Source organism: Camelus bactrianus, chromosome 2, assembly GCF_048773025.1.
Source record: "Camelus bactrianus isolate YW-2024 breed Bactrian camel chromosome 2, ASM4877302v1, whole genome shotgun sequence".
In the NCBI taxonomy this organism is placed as follows: Eukaryota; Metazoa; Chordata; class Mammalia; order Artiodactyla; family Camelidae; genus Camelus; species Camelus bactrianus.
In genome coordinates, this window is record NC_133540.1 from 135,222,544 (window position 1) to 135,239,675 (window position 17,132).

The 17,132-nt window shown below is 59.2% G+C and overlaps 1 protein-coding gene across 2 annotated transcripts in view; it reads left to right on the plus strand.

Moving 5' to 3' along the window:
* Positions 1-52: 52 nt before the first annotated feature.
* The window catches only part of ZFYVE28 (zinc finger FYVE-type containing 28), an 88,711-nt gene continuing 71,631 nt past the window's right edge, over positions 53-17,132 (plus strand). For both annotated transcript variants that reach the window (XR_012501849.1, XM_074351775.1), the window contains exon 1: positions 53-517. Coding sequence is in view for 1 of the 2 variants with exons in the window: in XM_074351775.1 (XP_074207876.1) it covers positions 479-517 (39 nt within the window). In the remaining variant the exon portion in view is untranslated. The remainder of the gene's footprint in view (positions 518-17,132) is intronic.

The following is a 17,132-nucleotide window of genomic DNA, read 5'->3' on the forward strand; positions in this document are numbered from 1 at the left end:
TCCCCGCAATGTCCATCGGGACTTGTAGTTCTCGGCCCCGCCGGGCGCGCCGGGCCCCTGCGGGTGAGCGCGCCTCGGGCGGGGCACGGCGCGGCCCGAGGATTGGGCAGCCTCCGCAGCTCGCGGCGGGCTGGGGGCTCGCGGCGCGTCGGCGCATGTGTGGCGCGGGCGGCGGTAGCTGGCCGAGGCGCCGGGTGTCAGTGAGCCGCAGGGAGCCAGCGCCCCCACGCCGGGTTCCTACGCAAGTCCGCCTGCCCGCCCGCCCGCCGCGGTCTGTGGGTCCGCGCCGCGCGCCGCTCGCAGAGCATCTCCCGGCCGAGCACCTGCCCCGCGCACCTGCCTGCTGCCCGCCCGGCGCCCTGAGTCCGCGTGGGGCCCCGGCCGGGCCCTGCCCCGCGTCCGCCCCGCGCCGCAGCCGGGCCCGGGAGCAGCGCCGCAGAGGGGAGGGCCGCCGGGGCCGGGCCGGGCCGGCGCGGCGATGATGAACAGGTTCCGAAAGTGGCTGTACAAACCTAAGGTGAGCGGCCCCGGCCCTGGCTGCCGAGCAGACCCCCTTCCCAGCTGGGACCGGCCCTCCCTCCGTGAGTGCCATCGACACCCTTCCCTCCACTCCGAGACTTGCTCACACAGTCGTCCTCCCATTGCGGCGGGTCCCCCCTCCCCAGCCTGGTCCGAAAGCGAGTCTCCTGTTTTTACCCTCGGGCCGGAGCGCACTCCTCCCCCAGCCTGCCCGCTGCCCGACGGGCTCCCCTCCCTTCGCATCCCGGTCCTGCGTGGTGCCCTGCTCGCTCCTAGTGGTCCCCGACCCCTAGCCCGAAACAGACTCCCTCCTGCTTCTCTTAGGTCCCAGAAAGACCTTTCATCCCCTCTTCCTACACCAGGGATGACGCCTCCCGTTCACCTTTTGCGACCCCCCACCATTATCCTGGACCCGAAGTGTACTTCCCTCCGCCTTCCGGAACACATCCTCTCCCCACTTCCTCCAGGTGCTGGAGGAGACCCCCATGTCCCTCTCCTGGGTCTCGGACGGACCTCTCCTTCCCTGTCAGAGAAGGTCCCTGTCCCACTCTCCTGGCCCTGCTTTCCCCAGTAAGGACCGATCCGCACCTCCGCCCAGTTCGCGTCCCCATCGTCCTGTGCCCACTCGCGTGTTCTCGAATCCAGGGCAATCTCCTGCCCGGCGGCGGGATGAGCGCGCCCGGGGCCGCCGGCTCAGCGGGGCCGGAGGGGCGGTTCGCCTGGCGTGGCGTCCCTCCTCGGCCGTCGGGTCGGGGTCTGGGCAGCGCGCCCCGCGCCTCGGAAGCTGCGCCAGTCGCACTGCGGGCGTTGCATCCCCGCCGCCCGGTCAGGGCTCGTGGCCGCTGCGTCCGGAGCGAGTTGGGCTGCGGCGGTGCCCGGCGGTGCCCGGGAGCCGAGCGCAGGGTCCTGGGTGCACTTTAGGCATCCGGCGGCTGCACGATGGGGGCAGGCGCAGCGTGAAGGCCGGGAGGGCAGGGACGCTGGGGTCTTGGCTGGGGTGTTGCGGCTCGGGTGCGGCCAGTGGTCACATCCGGGCGCCTCGGACATCCGAGGCTGCAGTGTTGCTGACTGACCCAGGGAACACCACCCGCCCTCTGGATCTGGCTTCCCTGCTACCCCCCGCCGTGTGTGGCCTCTGATTGGGGGGTGTCCTGAAATCTGTACCTTTCTGGCCCACCCCTTTGGGGAGGCCGCAGGTTTGTTGTAAGTCTGGCACCTGAGGCCCTGCGGTGAGTTCAGGGGCCCGCAGCGCTCCTGCGTCTTGCCTTTGGGGTGGGAGAGTTTTCCCAGTGATGGGCTGAGGGCTTAGGATGCCTGGGGCTGCCCCCTGCTCGGCCTTGGCCTTGCCCAGAGGGGATCTGGATTTTCGGATTCCTTCCGGCCTGGTGCAGCTGTGCAGCCCTTCTCACTCCTCCCCACCTCCTGGTCTTGCAGCAGCTACTTTCTTGGTGTGACCCTGGTGCTTCCTGGCACTGCCTGTGTGTGGGGCCTCCCAGCCCTGGGCTGCCTTCTGCCCAGCCCTCTCCTCCCTGCGGTCCCCCGAGGCTGCTCTCGTCCTGCCTGCTGGTGCTGTGTAGGTTGCCAGGGGAGGGTGGCAGCCTCTGCATGGGACATCTGTCCAAGGAGTGGCTTTTTGTTTGTGTGACTTCTGTCACCAGTTAAAGAGAACCCAAGTCTACTTGTCAAAAGGTCATTTTGGGGTGGGCAGCAGCATGATTTTTTCAGATACAGGGTGAGGCCAGCAGAGAAATGTATCATGTAGCGTTCTGGTGTCTCTGAAAGCACATCTGTCAAGGTTCCTGAGGCTGCGATGACTCTTTCCAGACGTGGCTGTGGAAGGGGCCTTGTTACCAGCGTCGCCGGGCTGTATCACGTTGTTGGAAGGGAAGGAAGAGCAGCGTGGCCTCTGTTTCATCTATAACTGAGTAATTTCAGTGGCCCTGCCTGTTTCAGTTTTGGGAAAAGTCTTTAAAAGTGGAAAATGATACTGCCCTGGAGATTGTGCCCCAGAATTGAGAACCACGTCCCTAATTTCCCCTGTCTCAGGCCACTGCCCCTCCAAAGCCAGCTCCAGGCGCTGACCAGGGTGAGGCGGAGAGTTGGTGAGTCAGCCAGTCCCAGCGATTCAGCCAAAAGGTGTGTGCTTTAGGAGAAGGGAGGAGATAGGGTTTCATCTGGTCCTCTCCCTTCCTTCGCTGTCATCTCTTGGCTTGTCATCTGACCCCTGGACTCAAGACACATCTCCATCTGAGAACTTTGTGTCCAACCGCAGTGTTTGCCCTGCGGTCAGCCTGAGCGTGGGCCACCCCTTGTTGGACATCTGTCTTTGGGGTGAAATATTTTGATTGCTTGAAGTGTTGGAGTAGATTGTCACCCCAATAGCTTTTCATTTTTCAAATCAAAACTCGTATTTTTGCTCAGGTTGTGGACGGATTTTTGCACTTCCCCTCCCTATGTAATTTAATACGCTTTGGTCCAAGTGAGCACAAGTCAGTTCTGGGAGATCTCCGGGCCTGGAGGAGTTGAAGTGTTATACGTTAGCTGCGGGAGGATGTGTCTAAGAGAGACTGTTGCCTGCAGTTCAGATTTTTTTCCACTGTTGTGTTTGGATAGATGTACAATTCAAACTGAATTCTTGATTTAATCCCTGATTTGGTTTAATACTGAGCACTGAGCTTTCGTTCATCACAACTCAGTGGGAAACATTCTGAAACCAAAAAACTCATTGTTCTTGTAGTTTTAAAAAATATTTGAAAAAGCTTTAAAATACTCTTATATGACATTTAAAATTTTCGCTATCCGAGTCACGAATAACAACCTGAGTAACAGACGAACCAGCCTGATGTGTACAGTAGTTTAACATTAAAATGAATTTGCACTCTTACTCCCTTTTATTTCCTTTAAGGCAGTCTTTTAAACACTGTTATGATTTTTTTCATGGAAAGTGTCCAGGATTTCTAAGTCTTTTTGCTTTTGTTCAGGAGGAGTTAACTTTAAGAAGGTGAAACATTTTGGATAGCGGATGTCTTCTTTTGACACAAAAATATCAATATTTGTGTTTCATGCTGGGTTATAGCTTTCTTGTTGATCCTGGGTGATGGGTGACAGTGCTGAGGGGTGAAATCTTGGCGTGGGGGAAGGGGGACCTGGACCGGACCCCATGGGGTCTTCTTGGCCATCATCAAAGAACATGTTAGTGATGGTCCGGGGTGAATTTGTGTTTTCCATTTTTGAGGAAGACTCGATCAGTATGTAGGTGGTGTTGCCCAGATGTATGGAGGTTACCACGTGGTGAGTGGTTATGCTCAGCCACGCACCCCATGTGGAACTCTTGTCATTCCAAACCATTTCTGGGGTGTGGTATAGTAACTTTCCTCATGCCCCTTCTTTTCGGGGAGACATTCCTTCCAAGTACAGTGCTTCACTGAGTGATGCTCATCTGGAAACTGTCAATATTCTGGGTTCAGATTAGGGATGAACTAGCCTCCTTCTCAAAGAGAAGCCGGAGTAACCTGCTGGGTGTGTGTGCTTCCTGAAAGAAGAACCCTTTGATCTTGGTGAAGTTGAGATCAGGCAGGTGGGGGCTGTGGAACTTCCCACCGTGGCTGTTTCCGGAGCCCCAGCCCACCCGGCCATGGGCGTGCAGCTGCCGGTTGGGGTCAGGGGCCGTCACTCTGTACTTTGACTGCCAGGAGGAGGGGGGCACACCCTGAAGTGCAGTGGCAGTTGGGAGTCCTCAGGTGTTAAATTGGTGGGCTCCAGGGCAGGGGAAAGTCCTGGCCTTGTGTCTGTACTGCCCTCATTGTACCCAGATGGTGTGCAGCCCACCTGACCCTATAGGGCTCCCCCATGGTGGCCGTGGGTAAAGGGTAATAATGCAGATGGCAGAGCCCCAGAGGAACACAGCCACACTGTCGGCAAGCCCCCCAGCCCAGAGCGCTTCTGGAGGGGTGGCAGTGGAGGCGAGGGAGAAGGGTGGTCTTCCTGCAACCTGGTCCAGTTGCTCCAGGGTCCCCGCAGTGCCGTGTGCGGCCTCACACCAGGTAGAGGCTCTGTTCTCGGATCATGGGATTTTTGTGTTAACTGCTAGCCCGGCAGCTGACTGGTTCTTTTTTAGCCGATAAATTCTGAGTGCCCTGCTGCGGCTGAGGCTGTCCTTGGAGGAGCACGATTCTCTCCGACGTGAGCTCCTGGGAAGCCAGTGGTCTAGAAAGCCTGGCTGCATGGGCTGTGCCAGCGCCAAGCTCCCTCTCCTAGCGGGTGGTGCCTGGCACAGAGCAGGGCTCGGCAGGTCCGGGAAGGATGCTCTGCGGTGCTGAGTCAGAGCGGGCGTGGCTGGCCTAGGGCACCTGTCTCTTGTCCCTGAAGTCAGAGGGCACTGGGGCCTCGGCCTCCCGGCTGCCAGGTCTGGTGGCCCCCAGAGAGCCTTCCTCCCAATGCCTCACACTGTCAGGCCTGGGCAGCCAGGAGGCCCTGGGAGTCCACATGTCACGGAGGCGTGTAGCCCCTGCCCCGGCTCTGGCGGGGAGGCTCAGTGGGCAGCTCTCATCTCATTTCCTGGCTCGGCTGCATTTCTGTCTGTGGTGGGGGTGGGGAGGGGAGCGTGGGGCCGCCCACGCCCAGCCCTGTGCCCCCGTGTTTGCCGGGCAGGGGAGAAGCTGAGCTGCAGACAGGCAGCGAGCATGAGTTTCTGTGCCAGCTCTGTGCCAACCCTGACGTCATCACTTAGGGGTCTGCTTTACCATCAGCGCTGGGTGTTTACGGGAAATGAATGATATGGTTTCTGCTAAGTGGGCAGGGAGTCCGAAGCTTCGCCTAATTGATATCTGGTCCCGTGTCCAGCCGGCGGTGGCCTGGCGGGAGGGAGCCAGGGCCGCGGTGCGCGTGCTGCCCGCTCTCAGCGGGAAGTGTGTTAGGCAATTTCATCCCACCCTCCATGCAAAGACGGGGGGGGGGGGGGGGGGGGTTTCAGGAGCTTTAGTGCCTCTCCTTAGAGCTGCCAGGAATTCCCGGAACACCAGATGCTCTTGTTTTAAAAGTGTAAAAACGCACATCCCAGAGCGCAGGTGACTGAAGGGCGGCCTGCGGGCTCTGAGTGCGGAGCCCTGCCTGAGCCGGCAGCGCTGCGTGGTGCGGCCCTTCCGCGGCGGGCTGTGCGCCCACATGAAGGTGAGCAACGGTGACCTGATTCCAGTTCAAGGAGAAACAAATGCCTAGAATGTTGTGGGTTTTCAGTATTTCTCTCATGTTTTATTGCCCTAAGTCTTTGCTGCTAGCCGTGGCTTATGTGTCTCCACAGGGTTGAAGCCACAGACAGGGCTGCAGGGGCCTCACCCCACCCCCAGCCTGTGCCTCAGTTTCCCTATCTGTCGGATGGGGGTGATGGGGTCTGTTGTGTGGAATTTGAGGGGATCAGCTCTGTCAAAGGCTCACAGTCATGGCTCGAGAAATGACCTGCCATTATCAGTGGGGCTTGCAGGTGGCTGGGAGGTGTGGACTTAGGACCGTGCCTGGAGTGTTTAATGGAGTACCCAGGGCCACTTGGAGAGTGAGGTGTCTTTTTGGTATTCAGTTGCTGGGAACAGACCCTGACTCGGGGCGCTCAGTTGTCCCGTTGGGCCGGTTACCTGCGCCTTCCTGGTGGCAGAGACACAGCTGTGTGCTCCCACACCATCTGGGCCTCCGGCTCCCAGGTGAGTCCTGGGGCTGAGTGTCAGCCTGTGTGGGCTGCAGGCCTGGCCCCCAGACCTCTTGAGCCATCCTCCTGTGGGTGTGGCCTGCATCCTCGGCTGGACCCCGTAGAGGACCATGGAGTGGTGAAGGCGACGGGGGGGAGGGGGCCGGGCGTAAATGACAGCGTGGGTATAGATCCCTGCTGCGTGAGGCACTGAGGCCTGGGGTGCTTGTGACACTGTGATGATCCTAGTGCGCCCTGTCTTACGAGCGAGGTCTCCGGACGGCGTGTTAAACGACTCACTGGAGCCTTCCCAGGCAGGAGTGGCAGGGCTGGGATTTGAACTCTGGTCCGTCTGACCCCAGGGTGGGAGCACCCACACCCTGAGCTGTGCGTTTCTGGCAAGAATGAACCGTAGCTCTCATCAATGTCTTTAAGATTCCCATTTGGTGAAACAATTACTTTTGTACTTTTTACAGTTGGGTTGCAAAGAAACTTAGATATTGATGGGCAATTCAAATGGTTGAAGGAAGAAGACAAAAGTGAATGGATTTTTTCCCCCACTGATCTGAATAGATTAAGCGAAAGTAGAATAGAACATTTCATACTATGGAAATTTATGCAGAGTAGTTGGTTAAGATGAATGGAATGTTTTTTTCTTTCTTACAGTAAGCATTTTGAAGCTCTTCCATTTCTCCTTGTTTTCATGTTGGGTGGAGGCGGGGTGGGTGCTGGGGACACTTCACACGGGGCTCCCTTCATGGCTGAGGGGGTCCTTTGAGCTCTGCGTGGGGGGCTCTGTAAGTCTCTGCCATGTGGGGTTTGCTCCAGTTAAAGCTTTCTCCTTGACAAACCATCCCAAACCATGGGGTACACTGGCTGGGGCCTGGGGGAAAATGAGTCAGCACACCCACTGTGGGGATGGTGTCTTTAGAGCCGGAATTTTTTGCATTGGCTTTTCAGTTTTTGAGAATGTTTCCAATTGTTTTTAGGGATATTGTAATTATTAAAAAGTCTAAAAGAACCAAATATCTAGGTGTCCGGTACATTTAAGAATTGAAGACCCACATTCATAGCAATGTGAATAACCAGAAGGTGGGCACAGCCCAAATGTCCATCAACAGTGAACCGGTAAAAAAAATGGGGTCTGTGCACACGATGGAGTACTATTCAGCCATGAAAAGGATGCTATATATACTTTTCAACGTGGATGAGCCTTGAAAACATGATGCTAAGTGTGAAGAAGTCAGACACGAAAGGACAAATAGAGTGTGATTCCATTTATGTGAAATGTCCAGAATTGGCAAATCCACAGAGACAGGAAATACACCAGTGGCTGCTGGGGTGGGGGGAGGGGAATGAGGAATGATAGCAAAAAGGCATGGGGTTTCTTTTTAGGGGCAATGAGAAAGTTTTCAAACTGGGGACTGGCGATGGTTGGACGACATCGTGAATGCACCAGGTACCACTGAATTACACACTTTAAAATGGTTAATTGTATGTTGTGTGAATTCCACTGCCATTAAAAAAAGGATTTTATCATTTTTGGAGAGATGTTTTTACAAATTGTAGAATTTTTTGAGATGATAAAGATGATAAAGATGTTTTGCAGCTGAGTAGAAAGATGCAGGGCCACATTTCTCAAGGGGCTTGGCGTTCTGAGGCTAGCTGGAAGCCACACAGCCTCACTTCTTGGTCCCTCAGTGCTGGCCCCTCCTCCAGTCTGGGGACAGGCTGTCAGCTCTCTCTCCTGGTGTGTGGGGGATGGGGGATGCTGCGTCCTAGGGAGTCCTCACCATGGTGGCTGGGGGTGCAGTGACTGGGTGGGGGTCTGGGGGGTCAGGCGAGGAGTGCCAGTGGGGTGGGTTGGAGGGACTCACACGTAAAGCCAGGCCCCCAGTGGCAGGGGGCTGGGGAAACCTACACTCCACTTCGCCCCCTGTTGGTGCTAAGAGTCACCTGGGTACCTGGCCGAATAAAAGGCAAAACCGTCCCAGAGGGGCCCTCCTGCCGCACCGTGGAGGTGGAATTCACGGTAAAAAGTTACCAAACTCAGGAGAATGTGGTTCTCCCTGAGCAAGAATCAGCAGAGAGCAAAGGCTAGTGGAACCATCCTTTACAACAGCCAGGACATGGAGGGGGAACCGTGGGGCAACACCACTCCTTTTTTAAACAAGAGCCAAGTGGAACTCCCAGAAATGAAAAAGACCGCCACCGGGTTTAAAAGCTCAAAGCTAAAACCAGCCCACCCCGAGGAATGGGTTAGACGTTGGCGGAGGGTGGGGCAGTGACCTGGAAGGTGGCTGAGGAGGTCCCCCCGCAGGCGGCCTGAGAGGCTTGGGCACACAGAGGACGGGATGAGGATGTCCACAGTGCATCTGACAGCACGATTGACCGGAGAGAAGGGGAGACTTTTGTCAGCTTGGGGCAGAGAGTGTTCCCGAGTTCAGGAACCAAGTCCCAGACGGGCTCAGAGGGGCCAGGCAGAGCCGAGCGTGCTGGGCGCGCCCGCGGAGCCCGGCAACGTGACGGGAGGCCAGGGGGGAGCCCTTTCGCAGACGGAGGGGCTCGCCCCGCGCGGCGTCCTGGGCCCGGCTGGGCTGCCATCCGCAGAGGAGACAGTTTTACACGAAGACCAGAAAGTAACACCCCCAAATCCTCGCTGAGGAGAGGTGGGAAACGTTCTCCAGAAGGAAAATCAAAGTCAGAGGAGGGTGTGGGAGGCGAGAAGCGAAGTCAGAAGCGTGCGTGGGGGCGGCTGCAGGCGCGGGGGCCCTGTCCAGGGGCGCTTCCAGAACGAGGGGCGTGGTCACCCCGCTCAGCAGCGCGCGGCCGCGTGGGGCTGTGGAGCCGCGGGCCGTTCCGGTTCAGGGTGAGGAGGGAGGTGCTGGCCCGCTTCAGACCATGAGCTGAGTGTGCGAATTAACTCAGGGTGAGCCCTCGGAGAGCAGTTACAGAGTGAGGAAGTCCCCGACCAGGAGGGCAGAAAGAATAAAGAAAATGGAAGCACTCCAGTTCAGGGAGGAGGGGAGGGGAGAACGCAGCAGAGCAAAAGCCCAGTGCAGGCCAAGCAGGAAGTGAAGCTGCAGAGGTCCTGGCAAGTGCATCGGAGGGCTGCACGGGGCGGGTGGGCGGCCTCTGCCGGCTGCAGGCAGGGGGCGCCGCATGGGGAGCCGGGAGGGGGCGCGCAGGCTCCAGGAGGCCTTCTGGGGGGGGCCCTGGGCAAAGGGGAACAGCAGACCCCGAGGCCTTGGGGGCGGCTGGCCCTCCAAGGTGGCCTCTCCACCGCTCTGAACAGGCCATGGAGGGGGCGGCCCTGGCTGGGGTCGTCTCCCCCTAGAGCCGTCCTGGGAGCCCAGCCCTGGTGAGCAGCGTGTCCTGATGGGACCCCTACTTCTTCATGCTCGTCAACCAAGACAGAGCTCGCAGGCCCGGTGGTCCCCTGAGGGGGCCATGCCCTCCCGCCCAGCAGCCCCGGGCTCACGGGGAGTGCCCCCGGCCCTGTGAGTCCTCATTGTGACCGGCTGCTCCTCAAGAGCCATTCCACACCCTGCTCTGTGCGCAGCAGCGCGGGCCCGGGATCAGGGTGGTGACTGGATCCCCGGAGCCGGCCACGGCTGAGCTGAGAGTGGGGTCGCCCCTGAGCTGTCGCAGGCTGGGGCTTCGTCTGCTGGTTCTCGGACACTGAGACAGTTTGGGTCCTGGGGAGGGGACACAGTCCCCTGGATTCCGGCCAGAACTGGCTCTTACTCAGGCAGAAGCTTCTGCCCTGTAGCAGGCGTGGGCACTGGGGCTTTAGCTGGGTGACGTCCTTCCTAGACAAGAGCTCTGTGCCGTCTTGAGCACCCGCAAACCAGGTGGCGGGGACACAGTGTCCCGTCCTCAGGAGGACAGGAACAGGGCCGAGGGCGCTTGGGTAGGGGTGGGAGGAGGTCCTGAAGGCTGTCGGGAGGCCTGGGCAGGAGGGCGCTGCAGCTGGCAGGCTTGGGCACAAAGGACCTACCTGATCCCGAGAGCTCTGGGTGCACAGGTGCCACCCAGATGTTTTAGGATCTGCGTGACCAGCTTTTGTAGGTTGGGTTTTGTCCCCTAAAAGACACTTCAAGCCCGAACCCCTGTACCCTTGAGCATGACCTTATTTGGAGATAGATCTTTGCAGAGTTCTACTTAAAATGCTGTCATCAGGGTGGGCCCTGAGCCCACAGGACAGGGGTCCTTCTGGAAAGGGGACATGAGCACAGACACACGCAGGGAGGAGACTGTGTGAAGGTGGAGGCAGAGACGAGGTGATGTTTCCACAGCCAAAGAATACCAAGGTTGCCAGCAACCCCCAATGCGGGTCAGAGATGCCTGGACAGAGGCTCCTCAGAGGTGACAGAAGCAGCGTGTGTCCCTGGTTCTGGCAGCTGAGCAGGGAATGGAGCCCGATGGCGAGACTGCACAGGACGGACCAGAGAGGTGGCCGGGTCTGGGTCAGGAACGTCCGCCAGGAATTTCGGCACATTCCATCTGCTTCCACGGCCCCGGGGTTGGCCTTGTCTTCTGGCCTCGGCACTCCCCATTTTCCCAGGGGTCCCCAGCCTCCCCCCCCCAGCTCTGCTGGCACCGGTAAAGGGGCTTCTGGGAGGCCCTGAGGGTGGGGGTCCTGGTGGGGCTAAAGGGCTGCATTGTCATCTTCAGTGGCCGCTTGCTGAGCCCTCGGCCGGGGCCAGGGGTGGGCCACCCAGTCTGTGCCCACGAGGGCCTTCGTGGGCCCTGCAGCCCAGGCCCATGGAGGTGGCATCCCAGGGAGTGGTTCATGCCTTCACCTCCCACTAGCTGTCTCCCCACAGGACTCACCACTAAGCCTCACACGGAAAGTCCCTCCTCACATTCGGAGCTCAGGATTCCGGGGGCCGGGAGGGGCCGTGACGGCACACCTGCCTCCCCGGGCAGGTCATCCCCGGGCTGCACCTGGCCTGCTTCCCCCAGGTGACACTTCCATTTCTGTGTGTGCCCTGCTGTGGTGCCTTTGGCCCCATTCTCGGGGCACATGTGACGGCAGCCACCTCCGGTCCTTGTGGACAAAGCAGGGCATCAGTTGATCAAAATAAACAGCTTGGACGCACTGCTTTGGACCTGCTCCCCCAGCAAAGGCTGGGGTGGCTGCCGGCCCCCTGGGCCCTCCTCCCGGCCACGTGGGACACCTGCTTGCTGAAGAATCACTGCTCCCCGGACCCCTGTGCTTTAATAGCCGAACTGATGAGACTAGGGGTGTGTGCACGCGCATCACGTAGTTCGCAGAAGTGTTTCTTTGGCAGGGGACTCATTTCAGACTTCTGAGGCCATTTCATGTCACCTGATGCTTCCAGATGTTCTTCAGTGGACCAACAACATATAACAGTACTTACCCACAGGCCAGGCCCTTCGTGTACATGAATTCAGTGCATTCAAGTTAAAAAAAAAAGGATGTGCTCACCGCAGCTGTCATTCCCTGGGCCTCTGGAAGGTTCTTGGCACAACTGAAACTCTGGAGCCATGGGGCTCAGGGCTGTGTGCCCACCAGAGGAGCCGACAGACTTGCGTGGAGGGGCCAAAAAGCACCCACAGGCCCCCTCAGCCTCCGTGGGGGAGGGCCCCATGTAGACTAACTGTGCCTGACTGCGGCTTGTAGGCACCTTCCTGGGGCTCTTTTCTGGGGAGGACGTGGCTGATGGTGGGTCTCAGTGGCTCCAGCCTGGCCCGCGTCCTTCCACTTGCGCTGAGGAAACTTCAATCTGAGTGATGGAGAACCCAGCTCCACGTGGCCTGGTGACCGTGGGCATGAGCCAGCATGGCTCATGTTCAGCTGGGCTGGGGTCCAGACAATGGCCTGGTCCTGCTGTGAGCTCTTGTCCTGGTGAGGGGGCAGCAGGAGAAGCTGCAGTGGTACAGCTCATGTCGGGACCCTACACAGACGTTCACACGGGATGGAGTCTCACTGTGGAGAGAGATGGAGGGAGGGAGGTGGCTTCCTTGTGGGTGTCCCTGTAAGCCGTCTGGTGTGATGAAATAAAGCCGTGAGGCCCTCAACCATCTCAGAACAGCAGAGTTAAAGTAATCATTTATTCATTCAACAAACATTAGCTGGGTAGGTACCGTGCGCCAGGCGCTGGGCTGGGGCCTTGGCAGAGACCCAGCCTCACGGGACTGTCTCGTGGGGGATAAATCTGGGTGCTGGGGCTCCTGGCCAAAGTAGTGGTTTCAGAGGGCAAAGGTTGGGAGCAGGGTGTGGGGAGAGCTGAGTGACCTGAAAGCTGCAGGGACCCCGCCCTGTGACCCTGCGGGATCCTAACTTGCCCTCCCGACAGTTTCGTCTCCCAGGAGGGAGGAAGTCGCCAAGAGCGTCCTCAGGCATGTTCTCCGGCTCCCAGGCCTGCAGGATGCGCAGAACAAGGCCATCTGCCTAGAGAGCCACTCCCTGAGGCCGCCCCGCAGAGGCCCAGGGCTGAGGGCCTGCGTGGAAGAAAGGGGCAGGCGTGTCCGAGATGCCGTGACCTCCCACCCCCTCTGCACGTGACCCTGTGCAGACACCCTGCAGGTGTGACATTCCAAGGTCTTTCTAAAGGGGACGCTGACCCTGGGGGGCTGCCTCTCTGGACCACGTGCTGACCAACAGGTGTCTTGGGGGGTGACACTGACCAAGAGGGACTGAGGTCTGGGAACAGCAGATGCAAGCCGGCAGGGGTCTTCTCCATCCCACGAGGCCTGGAAGAGGGACTGTGGCTGAGCGCCCTGTGAACAGAGCCAACACCTGCTCACTCAGTCTGCGTTTTTTTAAAAAAAAACCTTTTAAAAGGCTTTATTGAGGCATAAGGTATTTAATGCCAATAAACTGTACCCCTAAAAGGGTTAGGATGGTAAAGTTTATGTTGTGTGCATTTTACCACAATTAGAATTTTTTTTGAGGTGCTTGGGTCTTGATCATGGTGGGGGACACGAGCCTCAGCACCGCGCACCCAGTGGGTGCAGGAAGCCGGGAACGGCCGCGCCGGGCAGGTTGCGTCGCCGTCAGCGTCCTGGTTACCGCCTTGTCTGCAGCTTTGCTGGATGTCCCCGCTGAGGGGCAGGTGAGGGTGCACGGGGCCCCTCTGACCTGTTTCTTACGAATCTACAATAATAACTGAAAGTAAGACATTCAATAAAAATAACCTTTCAAACAACCCCATTGACAGGCATCGCTGTGCCGTAAGCGGCACGTATTTAAAGCGGACAGTTTTAGTTTTGACCTTTGAACGCACCTGTGAAACCGTCCCCGCAGTGAGGACACTGTGGCCCCAGAAGTTCCCCGGCCCCCCCGGCGCCCCGCCCTGCTCCCCCTCCCCCAGCCTCCCCCTGCCAGGCCAGCACTGCTCTGCTTTCTGTCATTACAGATCAGCTTAAACTTTCCATAAAAAGAAAAAAGGGTGTGTAACTAGGGACAACTCCGAGGGCCCCTCCCCAGCCATGGGGAGGCCAGACGCCCGGGTTTGTGGCGACACACAAAGTGCAGCAAAAGGAGCTTCTCGGAGGCCCTTACGGGGCGGCAGGACGACGGCTAGGAGGGCGCTGCGCCCCCGACCCCCGCGGTGGCACTGTTGGGAGGCGTGGCCTCTAGGAGGGACTTAGGGCGAGGCGGTGAGGGAGGGCCCTGGCCTAGGCTGGTGGCCGCCTTAGAAGGAGAGCCAGCAGACAGCACTGCCCCCACCGGACGCACGGGGTCGGGGAGGCCCTCGCTGGGAGCCGCCTACCCTGGCGCCTTGCCCCTGGACTCCTGCTTCCAGGACCGTGGCAAGTGAATGTTTGCTGTTTAAACTCCCAGGTCTGAGGTCTTCTGTTCCGGCCGCCCCAGCCAACTAAGGCCCGATGGGCCAGCCCGCTGCAGTCGCCGAGTAAGTCCGCTCCCACCGCAAGTGTGGGGCGTCGGCTCATTTGGGGAGGCTCTCCGAGTCCCCTGTGCTGCGACCGCTGGGCCTCTGTCTCAACAGGGCCTCCCACCTTTCAGCAGTCTGTGCTGGGCTTCATTCTGGGGTGGGGCTGGAGGTCCAAGAGAGTGACGTGGTGCAGGAGAGCCGGCGCCCCACCAGACTCACACAGTCGTGTGGGCTACAGGTAGTGGGCAGCCCGGGCCAGGAGAGGGAACCACCTGCAGATGGAGGAGAGGGCTGACTGCAGAGGGCTGGGGGTCTCGGTGCATCATTGTAGGCGGTCTGTCTCCCATGCGCACTGGACCTCACTCCCCGTGTACCGTGGACATCACCCCCCCCCGTGTACACTGGCCCTCACCCCCCATGTACACTGGATCTCACCCCCTTGTACACTGGACCTCACCCCCCTTGTACACTGGACCTCACACCCCTTGTACAATGGACATCACTTCCCGTGTACACTGGACCTCACCCCCGTGTACACTGGATCTCACCCCCTTGTACACTGGACCCCACCCCCCGTGTACACTGGACCCCACCCCTCCTCGTGGACCTCACCCCTTTGCCTGCTCAGGGTTGTCCCCATCCTGTCCTGGGCTCTCCCAGAGTCCCGGATCTTTCCCCTAGAGGTGAGTCCTGCTGTGACCTCTCCTGTGTCTGAACAGCGGTGAGGCCACCGCCCTCCTGTGTGAGGTCTGAGAGTCCTGAAAGGAGCTGACAGGCAGCTCTCTCGACAGCGCACTGAGACGGCGCTGTCGGTCCCGTCTGTGGACCACTGCTGTCCTCTCCTCCCCAGCACGTCTCCCCTGGAGTTGGGATGCTACTCTCTGGGTTGGCATCCTGTCTCACTGGCTGCTCCTTTCCTTACGTATCAGGCCATCCCACAGGCGTCCGGCTCTGAGCCCTCAGTGCCCTGACCTCGCTCACATGTGTCTCTCCAGCCCTGACCTCTGCCTGGGGTGCTGGCCTCCCTGACAGCGCTGCTCCCTCCGCACCTCCGTGTCACCTCCTGGAAGTGAGTCTGCCCCCCTCCATACTTCCCGCCTCGGTTCCCTCAGGGGCTCAGGCCACACCTGGCCATCAGCCTGACTCCTGTTTCTTGCTGTCCGTCCCCGCCAGCAGCAAACCCCAGAGGCATGTCCTGCTGCGTTTCACAGCAGCCTTATTCCAAGTGTCCACTGGTGGTCAGATGGGTGGCAAAATGAGGTATGTACACACATGATTCAGCCTTAAAAAAGGGGGACATTCTGACACCTGCTACAACGTGGATGAACCTTGAGGCCATTCTGCTGAGGGAAGGGAACCAGTCACAAGAGAATGGATCCTGCAGGACCCCACTGACACGAGGTGCTCAGAGCAGCCAAAGTCCTTGAGGCAGAAAACAGTATGGTGGGTGCTGGGGTGCGGTGGAGGGGGGCAGGGAGTTACTGGTTAGTGGGGACAGGGTTTCAGTTTTGCAAGATGAAAAGAGCCCTGCGCACGGGTGGTGGTGTTAGCTGCACAACATGGATGTACTTAACGCCACTGAACTACATACTTTAAAGTGGTGAAAATGTGGGGTTTTTGTTATGTGTATGTTACTGCAATTTAAAATAATAAGTAATAAAGAATGTTTCTGGGAGATGACCCCCTCTGACGCCTCCCTTCTTCCCAAGCCATCTTCTCGCTCTGGGTCATTTCAGGAGCCCCTGACTGGTTTCCCTCCTTCCGCCCTTGCCCCCACCCACCCCGGGCTGTTCTCAGCACAGCAACCGGAATCCTCTAAACACACAGTTCTGATCTCATGACTCTGCTCAGAACCCTGGGACCCCCATCTAAGCCAGAGTAAAACCCGAGGCACTCCAAGGTCACGTACCTCCTTTGACCTCTGTCCCCTCCCCCACTTCCCGCTGCAGCCCCATGGGGCTCCCAGCCGTTCCTCAGACACCCACCACCCCGGGTGCCCTCTGCCGGCAGCTCCTCCCTGGTCAGGCCCCCCAGGTAACCCCGCCTCTTTGGAGATGCCTGTTTTCCCTCTAATCCGTGGTTCTCTCTAATCCGGGAGCGACTTTGACCCTTAGGGACGTTTGGTGATGTCTGGAGACATTTTCGGTTGTCACAGCTTGGAGAGGGGTGTTCTACTGGCCTCCAGGGGTGCCACTCCCAGCCCACAGTACAGGGGGTCGCCGCCCCCCACGAGCAGTGCAGCCTGAGAGCCAGCTCTGCTCTGCTCTCCGCCCTTCGCCCTCCCTGCGGTGCCCTCCGGGTCCTGCTCCCTGTTCTGGGCCACTGATCCTTCTGTGATGTACGTTCCCTCACGGGGGCCGCACTGCGGAGTGGGGTCTGGCTGGCTTCTCTGGCCTAGTGCTCTTGGTGACCTTGGCTGTGGAAGAGCGGGCTGGGATGAGCCTGAACGCCCTGTTTCCTGCCCCCGAATCGAAGACGAGGGTCCAGCCCCATGCGAGGGGCCGCCATCCGTGGGAGCCCTGGGTCTGGGTGCGGGTGCCGGGCCCGCAGAGGCCCACGCAAGCGCCTGCGCTGCCCCTCCGCCCAGCGGAGCCTGCAGGGAGCTGGGGGTGAGGCTGCTTCACCGGGAGCCACGGATCAAGGGGTTAAAAAAAGGCTTCCTTTTGCGTTTTCGCCCTGTCGTCTGGTCTTGGAAAACAAGCAGCAAGGCCAGCGGCTGTCATGCCACGCCAGGTGCGTCGTGTCCGCGTCCCTCTCCTGCTAGCCTTTGGGAATCTAGGCCGAAGAAGGTAGCGACCAGGAGCTGCTGCTCTTTCTGGAGAGGGCCTGCGCCTGTGAAGGGTGCCGTGGCGGTCCCTGAGGGCCGGTGCTGGCGTGACTCTGGCGGGATCGGGCAGGCAGGAACTCGGGTCTCAGGCTGACGGGAGGATGATGACTAACTCCCTCGACTTGGGTCTTTTCAGCCCTTGAGCACAGGGCTTCACACCAGGAGCCTGTGCTGTACCCGCTTCGGTTCGTCTCATTTCTAGGGGAGAAGATGGGCCCTTCTCCCGCTGGGGGAGGTGGGG